A 15,620-nucleotide genomic window follows, 5' to 3' on the forward strand; every position below is an offset into this window, starting at 1 on the left:
TTTATTGAACGTCTTAAACTGCATCGTTAACGTCAACATCAGAAAAAAACCACGAACGATAGTATAAAATATTTTATTTTATTTATATTATAATTCATTTTTCCAGCTACAAGAGTGAATACATAAATACCAGACATACAAATTCATTCAAAAATTGGGGTAGGAATAAAGAGCAGTGCTGTTAAATAAATCCGTTTCCATCTCGAGATATTGAGTTAATTAACATATACATAGCGATTGTGCTGCATCGTACAATAAACTTATGAAGTAAGTGTGTTGGAATTCATTTGAATATAAAATTTCGATGTTTATGTACATTGAATCATGGTTGCTGGGCTTTATATAAAGCTTTAGACTGATATGTAAGATAAAATGGTAGAGAAAAATCGACAGTTTCTTAAAGTTTAGGAATTTCATTTGCAAATTTATTATTTCAGTTCAGATCAATAAAAAAGCAAATCTTATGAGGTATCCATCCATATCTAACACATTAACAAATAACTTTATCAAACTGATCATCGAAGAATGGACTATCATAAAGAAGAGTTTTAGTCTTGTATACAAAAAGAATTATTAATTGTCCATTAGTCTTTTGTGTTACCTAAAATTAAAATAGATTTCTTGATTAGATAATACATTGCATTTTAAGTGCAGGATAATTTACAGTCATTATAAGGTCTTTCATTGAGTACTGAAAAAATTGATCTGTTTCATTAAAAATGTATTTATTGTCATTTGAAACGAATTTCAACGTATTTATGTACCTTAAACTAGCGCCCTAGTACTACATTTGTATTCAAAGTTGTAAATACATCTGAAATCTGATTTATAAACATACTACATCTATGCATATCAACTGCCGTACCAATGTCATACACTTATACTCGAATAACATAGTGTTGTTTTGAACATTTCCCTCTCAGCATTATTACCACCTAATTGTTTTGAAATACATATCATTTAGTATTTTCCCTCAATTGTAGCATGAAATTTGTTCATTTATAATATAGAGAGCAAGAAAATGAAAAATAAGTTAGAAATTAAGGTGCTTTTCGAGTGAGTCCATCAAATGAGTTCAAAAGGCTTCATATTGTGTGGGGCGGCTGATATTCTATATTATCTTACCTCCTATACATTTCTAGGAATGTGATTGGTTAAAAGCGCCCTCGTGGAGACCGTGTATATTTGATATTAGGTTAGTAGGGAGGCGGGGCTTATCTCATACACGGTTAGTAGTGGAGTTACGTCCCTTTATATTCCATGTAAGGTAGTAGGGAGGCGGGGCTTATTTCATACACAGTTAGTAGTGGTGTTACGTCCCTTTATAAAAACAAAACGGTACTGAGAAAAAAATCGTAAAGGTTTCAACAGACGAATAAATTGATGATTAAGATTGAAATAAATTCATCTAACACATTTAACCCTCACAAGTTTTTATTGTTGGTATCTGTTTTTGTAGGATCAATGGAAGTAGTTTCTTAATACTAACAGTATTGAGGACTTGCTCATTTTGATAGGTCTAAATTTCACACGTTAAGATAGTCGGTAAGATAAATTCGTTACATAGTATGCTAGTGACCTAATACGGTATATATGGGGTCAGTAAATTTCATATGCGGATTCGAGCTTCGCTCTCACCCCATATGAAATTTACTGACCCCATATATACCGTATTAGGTCACTAGAACACTATGTAACTAATAATACAATTATGATAAAAAAAAACTGATTATTGATAAATTGGAACTTATTCAGTTTTTCTTTTTTTCACCGGGTAACTGGAAGATGACTTGATAAGTACGGGTCAACATATTAACTTATTAACGTTGGTACATTAATTATGACTCTGTGGTATGTCCGGGTCAAAGTGCTTTTAGAAAAGTAGATTTCAATATATTTGCGACCGATAAATCCCAGAAGGACGGCGACAACTCTCAAATTTTGAAAGTACTGTAATTGACATTTTTATGTATTCCATAATGAAATAGTGACACTATACATAAAAAGCTCTGTAAATGTATAAATTTCAAATAAGATATTTTCTGCAAAATTTCAAAAATGATGTTTTTCCATTTATTTCATAATTATTCAAATGAAAAATTAAAAACTGCAGCTATTTTGGTACTTGATAGCTTCACGTTTGGATACTTTCCGATTACAACTTCCTGTCTATCCACTTCGGTTGAAACTACAATATTAAAAGTAGGGACGATAAAAGGATTTTTCTTTAGCACATGTTTCTAAATGTTCACATTTCTATATGCCGGTTGAAAAATTTGCTAATAAATTCTGTCTTTTTGTGAAAAGAGCTCCAGGTCTTTCCATAATATTTATCCTTGTTGTTTTGGAAAATGTACAATAACAAAAAAACGAACTCAGAGGAAATTCAAAACTGAAAGTCCACAATCAAATATCAAAATCAAAAGCTCACACAAATTAAGGGAATGGATAGCAAGATGACAACTGTCATATTTCTGACTTGGTACATGAATTTTCTATACAATGGTTTAAAAGCTAGCTAACCTTCTCACAGGTGTTGGTCAGTTGCTAAAAATCCCATTATATTGACAAAAAAGTATGAACACGAACAGACATAATAGGTAAAACTTAAATCTCAGATGATTTGTGGCTTGCATGTTATAGTTCGAATACTATGCTAAATGAAATGAGGTACCTCTTATGAATATTTAGATCAAAACTAAAAAAATAACTAAAAAAATGCAAAATAATATAAAATATATGACAAACAAATATGTTTAACTACTATACGTATTTGATGTACAAATACAGATCAGTAAGAAAACCAGGCAATATATAAGATGGGTACCAGGTCAATCCAAGCACTAGTTGACTGATGATAAAAACACCACAACAAGATGACTATTTCGGTCATAACTATGCCAGTACACAAATATAGCTATAAAACACATATCATGCTTTTAAATAGTCGTATAGCATTTGCACATTTATAATTAGGTCTTTCCACTTTTCTGTGGAAAGACCTATTGTTTTCTTCTGATTATTTTTGTTTTCTTCTGTCTAATTTTGTTCTTGCGATAAATATTTGTTTCGCAATATACGGCTTAGATATTTGGTATATGATATCGAACAGTTTATGCGCTTTTGAAATTTACCCTGCGTAACCAAATACTTTTCTTTGTAAGAGTTATCTCCCCAAACACTGTTCTTTGTGTCCACTACTCCTTTGCAACCATAAAAGATTACGACAAATTTATTTTATAAAATTGCTCGTTACATCCTTCGCACGATTTGTCCTATTTTGACCGAAACAATATGAACACTCCATATGAGAGTTATCTCCCCTTACGCATTTGATATAAGTGATATGCATTTCTATCTTGTAAACCATAAGTGATATAGACCTAGTATCTTTTGATTTGAGCTCCTCATTCCAAAAAAAAAAAAAATGAAAATTAGGTCAAGGTCAAAGGTCAAGGCCATATTCTAATTTTTGAATTTGGCTTATTTTCACTTATTCCCAAAAACCGTATCAGATATCAACAAATAAGTTTGACTAAATTGTTAGTTGCGATATGTCATAACACATAAATTTTGATTGTAAGGTATGTTGAATGTAAAAGGGAGTTTTCTCCCCTCTTGTATTTTAAAATACGCGTATGGTGATATAACTCATCAACCAAATCTCATATGGTCTTTTGATTTGAGGTCCTTGGTTTATGACCTTGAAATTTATCTCAAAGTCATAGCTTAATTTGACGTTCTAGATTTTGACCTTTGCTTTTATATCACATGTATACATGATAAAGCCATGAGACTTTTGGCAAAAGGTATCAAACCATTTAACCTTGAAAAAACAACCGAAAGTGACCTTGTGTAAACCGGAAGTATCTTTTTTTGGTACTTTATTAATATAAAAGTATATAGAACCAGATATTTTTGGAATCAGTGTCAAGTAAATATTTAAACATAATCGGAAGTAACATTTTTCAAACCGGAATTAACAAATTATACACCTTATTTTAAAAAATATAGTATAGAAACCATATATTTTTGGAATCAGCGTACAATAAACTATCATTTTGACGATTGAAATGACATTTAAAACTTAATTTTACAACTTTCATTTTAGAACACATTGTTTTTGGTGGAAAGACCTTTAATTGTTCTCTCTATTATAGTTGTTTTTATTCTTCATTAATGTAGTTAATATATATTCCAATAATTACAAGGGTAAACGCATCAAATAACAAATTGCAAGACATTTTATCATCATCGTCTCAGATTGTAAAATCAATTTAAATAAGATCGTCTCACTTATATTAAAACTAAGTAGCACTTGTTTTGTTTCATGAAATAGTTTGCTTTGATCACGAACTGTATCTCCACTATAGGGAAAACGGTACCATTTATTCTGTCATAGGCGACAATACTAACATTTTCTTAATTAACCAATTTTTATAATAAAAACCTGGATAAAACAGTAATGTGTGGTGTTAGTACTCTATTACTGTATTCTAAAAATTGAAGCCAAATAGTATCATGACCAATTTCCAACTGAGCTGAATTATGTGCCTTTGGAGTATTAAATTCCAACAAAAGTCCTTTCAAACAGTACAAAATGACAAATTATATATGCCTGATTTAATAAAAGATAGAAACTACAAAATGAAGCACTTTTGAAATATTTGCTGCATGAATTGCCAACAATGTGAACAATTTTTTACACGGGAGAGTATAAATTCTATCTAAATTTAGTGGGCCTCTTTTTTCTTAGATGAACAATTCTAACAGTGAAAATGCTTCTAGTATGACCAAATACTGCCTTACTATATACACAGTACAAACTTAACCAGACAATATCCAATTTTAATACCTTTTGTCAAGGGAAATACCCAATTGATACATTTAGGGAATTACACAGCCAAAAAGGCCAATATTTCAGTTAAAAATATTTGTCGCGACTTGAATTCTGGGTTTTAAAATTGAATTAATCATTGCGAAAGGTGAAAACAAATAAAAAAGAACAATAGTTTGGTGCAGTTTATACACTATAGTTAATATTGACACCCTAGAATAAAGTTTTATATCAGTACCCATCAATTTGACTTATTATGATGGCTCAGCACTTTTCTCAACACAGTACTGTTCTCAGATAAAAATTTCTATTCTTTGTGATAAAAATCTAATGTTCTTATCAAATGCTTCAAAATAGTATAACATGACTGAAGTCTGATTGATTTTGATATTCCTTTCTATCTTGAATATAGGGAAAACGGAACTATTTATTCTGCCATAGGCGACAATACTAACATTTATTAAATTTACCAGTTTTTATAATAAAAACCTTGATAAAACAGTTATGTGTGATGTTAGTACTTTTTTACTGTATTTTAAAAATTAAATCCAAATAGTATCATGACCAATTACCAATGGAGCTCGTTTATGTTATCCATGCCCACCGTCTTTTTGCACCAAATTTATGAAATTTTGGAAGCAGCCTTTTCGAATTATTCTTTAGAAAATATTTCAATAGGTTTTAAAATTTATGTTGAAAATTTACACACTCAGTTATTCATAGATAAATAAAAAAAATACATTGTACCCTTACATCCAATCACAGCGCTCCTAAGTTGACTTCCTTCACCTATCTGGGTACACAAAAGGCCAACCTAATGCTGGGAAAATGTAATACTACCATTTTCCCTATAAGCAATGTGTTTACTACTTTTATTATTTGTCAGTTATTGAGTATTTTGAAATGTGTAGATCATTTAGACATGTACAAGTAGCGGATTTCAAAATTTTCTAGTTTTGTGTTACAATAACAAGTCTGCGTTTGTAATTGTTCTAAAAGAACAAAAGGACAAAATAAGTCATCTATATATATGGCAGCCATAACAGGTATACAGAATAATTCATATACGATTATAGATTAAACGAGCTGGAAATGACGTACAAAAACAAAACTCTTTTTTACTGCATTGTTTTTTTTTAGATATCTGATCTTATTTTGTAGAATGCCTGTGAACGCAATCGTTTATTCATATAGCTTAATAGGTTATATATACATCAGAGACACCTAAATCTATAATTAAAATAATCTACGTTTTTTCTACTTCCACGTTGACATGATCATATAGATATCGGTATAGGAATAATGTTACATAAAATTAACGGTATGCACGTAATTAAAGCAAATCATATTATATTTCTAGAACTATTTGAAGAAATGATAAAATGATCTTGTTTTTTCTCCAACCATATAATTAATACATGTAAAGCATGATGGATGGCTGTTAGATAGTGCGTGTCTGTTTAATGTTTAATGTCTATCGAGTTACATGCACTATCGGGACGGGATCATGTTAATGTAAAATAGTTTATACTAAACCGACACGCTGAGCTGAACTTATAACTTGCTAAATTACAAAGTAGGCAGTCCACAAGTAGACATAGCACTCTACCGGGACACATAATTCTGAAACAGAGCTGACCAGTCTTTGATCTTACTCTATAATAAGCGGAGAAGCATCAAAGCAGCGAATACCTATTTAAAGGTATTTGGTGTGCCCAGTCAATGTCCCAACCTCCCGTTATTTGGGCGACCATGCTTTCACGAGACCACTATGCTGTATGACATTTTCGTTTGAGAAAGTTCATCTATATAATAGATTGTGTGATACATGTACATTATGATGATTTCATTTCTTAAGATATAAAATCATCAAGATTTCATCACGCTTCGCTCTCACCCATATGGAACTACTGACCCCATATATACCGTATTCGGTCACTAGCACACTATGTAAATAATAATACATGCATAGTGAATATATTTTTTCAACGTTTTGTGTTAAATTAACAAGTCTGACTATGTTTTTCAATTGTTCTAAAAATACTCAGCAAATTGCATCTAGATTGCTTTTATTTCATATATACTGAATAATTTATGTTGGGTTATAGATTGAACAAGCTGGATTTTATATTCCAGAGCTTATATTTACTGCAAATTTTTATGATATGTGGGCTTATCTTTTCGAATGCATGAAAACACATTCGGTAAATCATATAAGTGAATGAGTTATATATACAACAGAGATACCTAAATATATGAATAAACTAATCTACTTTTTTTCTACTTCCACGTTGACAAGATATCATCATACATAGTCGTATTCGGTACAACTTTTTGGAATTTTGGATCCTTAATGCTCCTTAATTTTGTACTTGTTTGGCTTTATTAATACTTTGATATTAGCGTCATTGATGAGTCTTATGTAGACAAAACGCGCGTCTGGAGTACTAAATCATGATCCTGGTACCTTTGATAAATTTAACCAATGTGGAAATAAATTACATAAAATAGATACAACACTCAATTATATATTTATAGTTCTATTTGAAGAAGTTATAAAATGGTCTTTTGTGTTTTTCTCTATCGATACACTAGATACACCTATTTTATTCTGGATGTATTTGAGATTGTGGTTGGCTGTTAAATATTGATCGACGAACTCAGAATGAGACCAAATTAATATGATATGCTTTGTACCAGAATGACAAGCTGGACTGACAACGATTTAAATATCAAAGTAGCAGTCCACAAAGAGACATGGCATTCTACCGGGATACATTATTCTGACTCAGAGCTGACCAGTCTTTGACCTTACTCCTTATTGATGTGTGTATAGCGGAAAGTCATCGAAGTAGCGAAGCAGCGAATATCAATTTAATGTTCTTTGGTCTGACCCGGTCAAAGTTTAAACTTATAACCTCCCGTAATCGAGGCAACCACGCTTTAACGAAACCACTATGCTGTGTGATTTTTGTTCATTTCTATTTTTAAAGTAAAGTCATCTATATTACAGATTTTGATATATCATGATGATTTCATGTCTTTAGATTTAGTCAGTGTAGCTTTATTCAGCAACAGGAAGTATTCAAGTGATTTTCTGTACTTGTTTTATTTAGTGAGATTCGTTAGTAAATTTGTCGAAATTGAATGGAAATGAATCATTAGAGTTGTCCGTTATAAACACATACAAAGATACCAGTCTGTACAGCTCTACATGTTTGTTTCTGTAGAATATCGTATAAATGTTTTAAATGTATCAACTTAGCATCACTTTTAAAGTTCATAACAAATTAAACAGACCTTGAAAAAATACAAACAAAAAATGATTGTCTTAATTGTTTTGGTAATCGTATACTCTAATTAGTCTATAGGGAAATACGACGAGATATTGGATATACACGAATGAAACATAAACAGCAAAGCAAAATACTGCCGTACAATAAAACTGCATACACAAAGAACAGATAGCTGGCTTTTATAAATAAAACTAACGAAGGAACAAAACAGACAATAATTGTGTTATACTAATGTGTACGTAACTTTACTCCGTAAAAAACATGACAAAGGAAACTGTGAAGCATATAAGAAGAATTATTCTATATACATGCACTATCTCTCCGTATAAATACAATCCTTCCGGCCTTTTTAAAATCAGTTCTGGTTCCGTCACCTGGGATGATATTGATATTGATGTTTTTTAGTTGTTCCAATCTCTGGTGGTTCGTGTGAAGAAGGATTGGCGGTAGGCACCTGTGTTATTTCTTCTTTGTAGAAGCGGTTGTAACCTATTGTCCGGTTAATTTTTGCAGTCACATATTGTTGACAATCTATGTCTATTAGATCATGCTTGATCATGAATGGCATGCATAGTCTATTTGTTTTTCTTCGTTCTTCAAAGCTTTTCCATTTTTAAGTTTTGAGCATATGTGTGACACAGCTAGGTGTTCGGGCTGTGTAGTTGTTATTCACTACTGCTGCTCTTTTCTGTACTTGTTCTATTGCCTTGATCATATTTTGATTGATGGATCTCATACTGGCCATGCATATAACACTTCAGGTCTTAACATGGATACATATGCAGCTGCTATATTTTATTGCAGGTTTTGTACACGGTTATAAATAAAAACAATTTGTGTACTGAAAATAACACCTGATAAGTTTCGTGCGTCTGAAGCACTTTAAAAAACAATCAACATTTCAGCGTGAACCAATTTTTCCCTTCTTCTTGTCGACTTGTTCTTTGATTGATATGAATGAGACTTTATGATGGAACTTCCTATAAAGAATGAAATGAGACTATAGTTATATTTGAACTGAACATTGCGCTATATAGATGTTGTCCTATCAATGATTTTTCTTAATTGAATGACTATGTTGACAACATATACCATCGAACTTGAACTTAAGGAGTAGAAATCTTTATAACAAAAGTGATAATTTCCGCTTCTTATTGTGATTTGCACACTTATATGTAGCAGCATTACAGTGTCACCCGTATATTGAGTATCAATTTCCTTGATGATATGGTGTTCCATAGCGCTGGTATTTCATTATATGGAAACCTTGATAGATGGTTGCTACTTGCAGGGATATATTTTGTCACCAGTTCAAGTGGTAAAAATATCAAAACTCCTGGTTTTCTAATAAGGTTCTTGTTGCTCATTCGAATTCGTTAGTTTTCTGTGTATTTTTGAAAGACTTGTTTGTCTTTTGCCTGTTTTTAATTTTTTTCAATAGCGTTGTTAGTTTTTCTTCGACAAATGGGTTATCCGTTTGGTTTCTTGCATCTTTATTTTTCTAAATGTACAATTGTAAGGAATGTTGGGATTATGAGAGTTACCTTTTCATAAGTAACTTGAACTTGTTGCCTGGATATCTTTGTATTTTATGCATTGAATTCAGAATATAATTTGCTTAGGCCAAAACGCTAATATTAGAGTGGAAATCAAAAGTAAGTTTATTCATATTAGAAGCGATGTAACTTTTGTTACAGTTTCTAACTTACTTTTGTCATTTCGTTTAACGTAACACATGTTATCTTATCAATAATGAAGTTGATTTAAAGGGGCACTAGCTACGAGATATATAAAAAATCTAAAGTTTGATTTTTTTCTATTCAATCAATAATGAAAGTGAAATAGTGAAATAACAATTCGCCTTTTGCAGCCAAAAAGGTTCAATTTTGTCAAATAACGCTAAGAAACATTGAAAATTAGCAATTCACTTGCAAGTAAATGAGTCGACCTCTTTAAATCCGTATTCATGTGAACTTCAATTTAACACCTAGCTAGAGATTACAACGCATGCACTGAACGTGTACTGGTTATTTTAAGAAAAAGAATGTCAACAATGAAAGCAAAACTAAGGTAAATCATTTGATTACTAATTCGATGCACATAAAATCATTCTTATACGGTTAAAAACAATGAGAAACATCTGTTTTTAATCTATAAATTAAAATCAAACAGACCTATAAAAATCCAATTGCACGTGTTGGTTTAATATATTCATATCTTTATTTATGTTTACATCGCTTATATGGTCATCTGAGGTCAAATCGATAGGTAATTAAATGGCTTCTGGACTAAAATACACACGAAACGAACCTATATATTATCTACCCCATGCTCTGTAAACTTTTTATTTCAGACTTTTGATAGTTTAGATAAATGTTTTACATTGTTATAAATCAAATATGAGAATTTGAGTCAAGTCTGTGACCAATGAATTTGACAGCTAGTGTCCCTTTAATCAGTTTCATGATCAATAAATTTCGTTAAAAGAATAGGAGCACAAATAATTATCGGTCATTTTTAACGTTTTTGTTTCACATATTTTATGTATGCAATTAAGCCTGTATGTCGTAGTACTATATGGAATCATATACAATTGCAGGAGACTTTACTACTTGGTTCTTATGTCCGCAATTCATCTTATTTACAAATAATAAAAGGTGCACATCTTTGAGTCTAATAAATGATTTAGAACATTGTGCAACACATTATGTAAAGTTAAAAAAGAATATACAACATGAGACAATAGTGACCATCATCCCGACAACTTTTAACCTATATGATCCTCACAGTAGCATTATCCCGTACACTTTCGGAGGCATATTGATTTTATTTTCCATATAAACGATTGTCAAATGACATAAATAACACTCAATGTCCTATGATTGATAAATTTGCCGCACTCATTAAAAGGAACTGGAATTTGTTTTTAAAGATCCATTGAGGCCAGAATAACAATAATCGATTCTTATTTCGTAGCAAACGAAACCTGAAATATACCAAAATGATATTTAAACTCGAAAAACAAACTGTTCATGTCATGGCAAAATATTAAAAAAAACACGATTAAAACACTAACAGTATTCAGAGCCCAGTATAGAAAACTTAAGACTGAGCAACACATATGGCAAAGTTTGGGGTCCTATGATAATTTGAACAGCGGCCATTTATGACGACAGCCATAACAATAGGATTATATATGTCCCTTTAAATAAAAATGCCAAGATGCCAATTTCTATGACGAATCAACAATTTGTCCGCATATAGATAAATTGTACACGTTTTTAGGCTTTTGTCCGTGTACAAATAAGAATTGTCTACATTGAAATTTTTAGGCCTTTTTAGTTTGAAAATCAGAAGCATAACTGTGGTAGATCGTAGTATAACTGCTATACAAAATAACGAAAAATTGTAAAAATGAAAGAATCAGAACAGAAAAAAAGATTCAAGAATGTATTGTTCGTAATTTGTCCGCATATATGAAAACACCTTGCAGGTGGAATTTGAAGGCTTGATAACATTTAACTTACCTGCCTTCTTAAGTTTTCGGCCTAATTTTTTTAAAAAACGTGATGATTTCAACCTCCCCATTTCGTAAAAAGTCAAATTTAAAGCATTTTTCTTTAGAATTTCACAACAGTTTTGTAAATATCGGCCATAGAAACTTTTCAAAGAACGTTAGTTTTAGATCCATGATGGAAAAGGACTGAATTATCCGCAAATTTGAGATAATGTATACTTTCAATCTTAAACAACGGGAAGTAATCAAATAAAAAGGGCACAAGTCACGGGTGCAAATCATTTGAATAAAGTCCCATTGATTTTACCATATGACGAACCTAACCGAAAACCGGAAGGATAATCAGTGCTTATTCCGCATTGGTACTTGTGATTCTATGAAAGTACCAAACTAGTGATAAGGCTATTTCGGTAGGTCAGATTTGAGAAAAAGAGGTCGAGGTTTTGGAAACGACAATATTTTGACCAACTCGTGATGACGGCTGTAAATTTTTCAAAGAATGATTTAAATGTGATACATATAGAAATGCAATTTTACAGTATCTATTACTGTTGTTTTCGTTTGTTGCTATGGTAACTTATTAAAGGGGAAGTTTGTATTCACTTATACATATACACCTGGAAAAAGTATTGCTACACTTCCATTGAAAACAATGTAAAATAACATGATTGTAGAATGTGTATAATTTGAGTTTGACCAAATACCTTTGATCCGTTTATGGTTTAAAATTGAATTCATGGTATACATATAAAAATTGTTGGAACTGATACAAATCGAACTTAATATTAGGACAAGTACCCGCATATAAAACAAATCAACTCATATTTATCGGTAATCAACAGAATTTGCGGACCAAAACAAATAGAGAGAGTGTGTAAGTTGACTGTTTCATTAAATCATTGCTTTGATCAATATAGCGTTTATTATATTCAGCATGCACAACCTTACATTTTTTGACTGACGACTTGAGCAGTCAAAAACATTAACTTTGGTTCCTCCTTCTACAGAGAATAGTGCAGCATCTCTTATCGTTCTTTTGATGTATATTGAGGAATAATACTTGTTAAAGAGCACATTAATGAAAGAAACTTCAGAATAACTAATAGTTGAGTTAACCTACATTATTTTGCCTCTTTTTGAGAGTTGTCACATTGACAGTCGTACATAATCTTCTAATTTTTACATACTAACATTCAAAATAACATGCTTGTTGGTTTTCCCATTTGAATGGTTTTACACTAGTAATTTTTTGGGCCCTTTACAGCTTGTTGTTCGGTGTGAGCCAAAGCTCCGTTTAATGGTTTACTTTTATAAATTGTTATTTGGATGGAGAGTTGTCGCATTGGCACTCATACCACATCTTCCTATATTTATTGAAGTTTCCGATTAAAATATTTCATTCTTTAATTTTAAAATGACTTTTAGAGATTGTGAGCCTTGAAATGTATCAGTTGATTTTTTTTATTTAACATTCTTAATGTCCATTTCAACCTTAATTATGATTTTGTTGCAATCTCTTTAATTTCAGAAAAAGAAGCCGCAGAGTTTCATAAAAGTCTTTCCGATGTTGACATTTTTGCTGTATCATACCAAATGGAGGAGATAACGTCTTCTGATATCGATGATTTGTCAGATATAGATTCAACACATTCAAGGAACATTATCAAGTTTATACTTTTGTGTCGTGTAGAAACATGTGAGAAATTTCTACATCAGGTAAATAATAAAAAGGTTACCATCGGGAACTTTTAATGCTTTCTTTCAATATTTTAGCATTTACCGATCTGGTTTTAAAAAAATAAATAGACATTTTAATTTAAACCTATGGAACAGGAAATGATTGAAAAAAAATAACTTGTTGTTGTAAGTACAAATCGATAAGGCCTGTAAATATAAGACAATCACTATTCCTCTTCATATGTTGCAGCCTTTTGATTTTGGACGAAAGCATGTATGGCGAAACTCTCTGCTTCATTTTTCAAGATGGCTAGTTGGTGTTTTTCATAGAGACGAGCAGAATGTATTTGAAGGCAGTTATAATATTACATTCGACAATATTGCCGTAATACATTACTTAACATCATCTGAAAATCAACAACACAATCAAACGGTAATAACGTGTAATATAGATGAACATGACAACTTTTACTTTTTATTCTTTTTATCTTTTAAGATTCAAATAATCAAATTGTCATACACTACATGTAATTACTATCATCACTTTGTGGACGTGTCTGTCAAATCAAATTAAAAACAAATCATTAAAGATATCAGACTAATAATTTGGCTCGCCAGACGAACGTTTTGTCTTCACAAGACCAATCAATGGATCTCGAATAAAAGAAGGTAGAAAGCAAAATCAAAAACAAAGTCAAAATTAAAAATCTGAAAATTCTAAAAAAAAATACGACTTGACAATATTTGAATGGGGTTTTGTAAATAATTCAATGATCGAGAGGGTTCATATCAAATTTTGTAAGATATTATCTGGAGTAAAAAAGTCTACTCCTGATTTTATGATTTATGGTGAATTGGGAAAATATCCATTAAATATTTCAATCCAGTTGCGAATGATAAATCTCTTGGTTCAAGTTGGTAAATGGAAAACCTGACAAATTGCCTTTTATTTTGTAAAACTTAGCAACTGCCAAACATGGTACAAATATTTGTTTGGTTAAAACAAGTCAAATCAATTTTAGACACGTGTGGCTTGTCATATGAATGGGACGATATCTGTTTTGTAAATAAAACATGGCTATATGTAACCATCAATCAGAATTTAACAGATTAATTCAAACAAAATTACCTAGCAAGCCTACAGGTATCACAAAAAGCATTAAATTATCGTTTATTTAAAGATACTTCGGAGTTTGAGAAATGTTTGAATGTTTTGGATGACAGGCAGATATCCTTATTTCTTAAATTTCGAACTTTGAACATGAAATTTCCAATAGAAATTAGAAAAATGGCAAAACAAAGAAGAGAAAACAGAAAGTGTGTATTGTGTAATTCAGATGCCATTGGAGATAGAAAACAATGTACTGCATTTAACTATAGAAATAGACCAAACACATTAAAGTTTCATGACTTAATGATTTCAACAAAAATTACAGACCTAAACGAACTATGTGAACTGATTAAGGAGATCAATAACAAATTGAGCTTTCTGGGTGACAATTGTGAATGCCTCTATCTACTTTCGTACATTATTTATTTATGTAATTGTCTCTAAATATCTATAATTATCTCTATACCTTTGTAATTTGGTTTGTGAGAATAAAGATTTAAACAATGCTATAGAAAACCCTCAGTGTTTTGAATAATTCAACATCCTATAAGCAGTCAAACGATAGAAAATTACACAGTTAGTCTATATTATGGCAACACGAAAGTGAATCATTATATATATATATTTGGTGTCACGATATCACAGTAGCATGGGTTGGAATCCCGGCTAGGGAAGAACCAAAAATTTGCGAAAGCAAATTTACAGATCTAACATTGTTGGGTTGATGTTAAGACGAGTTGTATATACATTATGTACACAGCCATGTATCACCATCATTGATGGCGATCCGATGGATACATCTGTTGTAGGGTTGTCACTGACCCAGACGTACTTATAAATATAATTATTTTCTGTGACTGTATCTTACATTAATTTGTAGGATCCTTTACTATAGATAATTTAGCTGATCTGTAACAATAACATCTTCATGCCTTATATATCATGTACTGCAGTACGCCGCTAGATTAAAACTGACGTGGAAAGGTAACACACGGTCAGCGAAAGCTATATTTTAAGAGCCCAGGTGGTCGTGTGGTCTAGCGGGACGGCTGCAGTGCAGGCGATTTGGTGTCAAGATATCACAGTAGCATGGGTTCGAATCCCGGCGAGGGAAGAACCAAAAATTTGCGAAAGCAAATTTACAGATCTAACATTGTTGGGTTGATGTTAAGACGAGTTGTA

The 15,620-nt window shown here is 31.4% G+C and overlaps 1 protein-coding gene across 1 annotated transcript in view; it reads left to right on the plus strand.

Moving 5' to 3' along the window:
- LOC139481099 (probable glutamate receptor) overlaps positions 1-15,620 on the plus strand; it is a 42,487-nt gene that overhangs the window by 8,948 nt on the left and 17,919 nt on the right. The window contains exons 2-3 of the mRNA XM_071264200.1: positions 13,179-13,366; positions 13,578-13,760. Of these exons, the coding sequence (XP_071120301.1) occupies positions 13,179-13,366; positions 13,578-13,760 (371 nt within the window). The remainder of the gene's footprint in view (positions 1-13,178; positions 13,367-13,577; positions 13,761-15,620) is intronic.

The sequence above is a fragment of the Mytilus edulis genome, chromosome 7 (assembly GCF_963676685.1).
Source record: "Mytilus edulis chromosome 7, xbMytEdul2.2, whole genome shotgun sequence".
In the NCBI taxonomy this organism is placed as follows: Eukaryota; Metazoa; Mollusca; class Bivalvia; order Mytilida; family Mytilidae; genus Mytilus; species Mytilus edulis.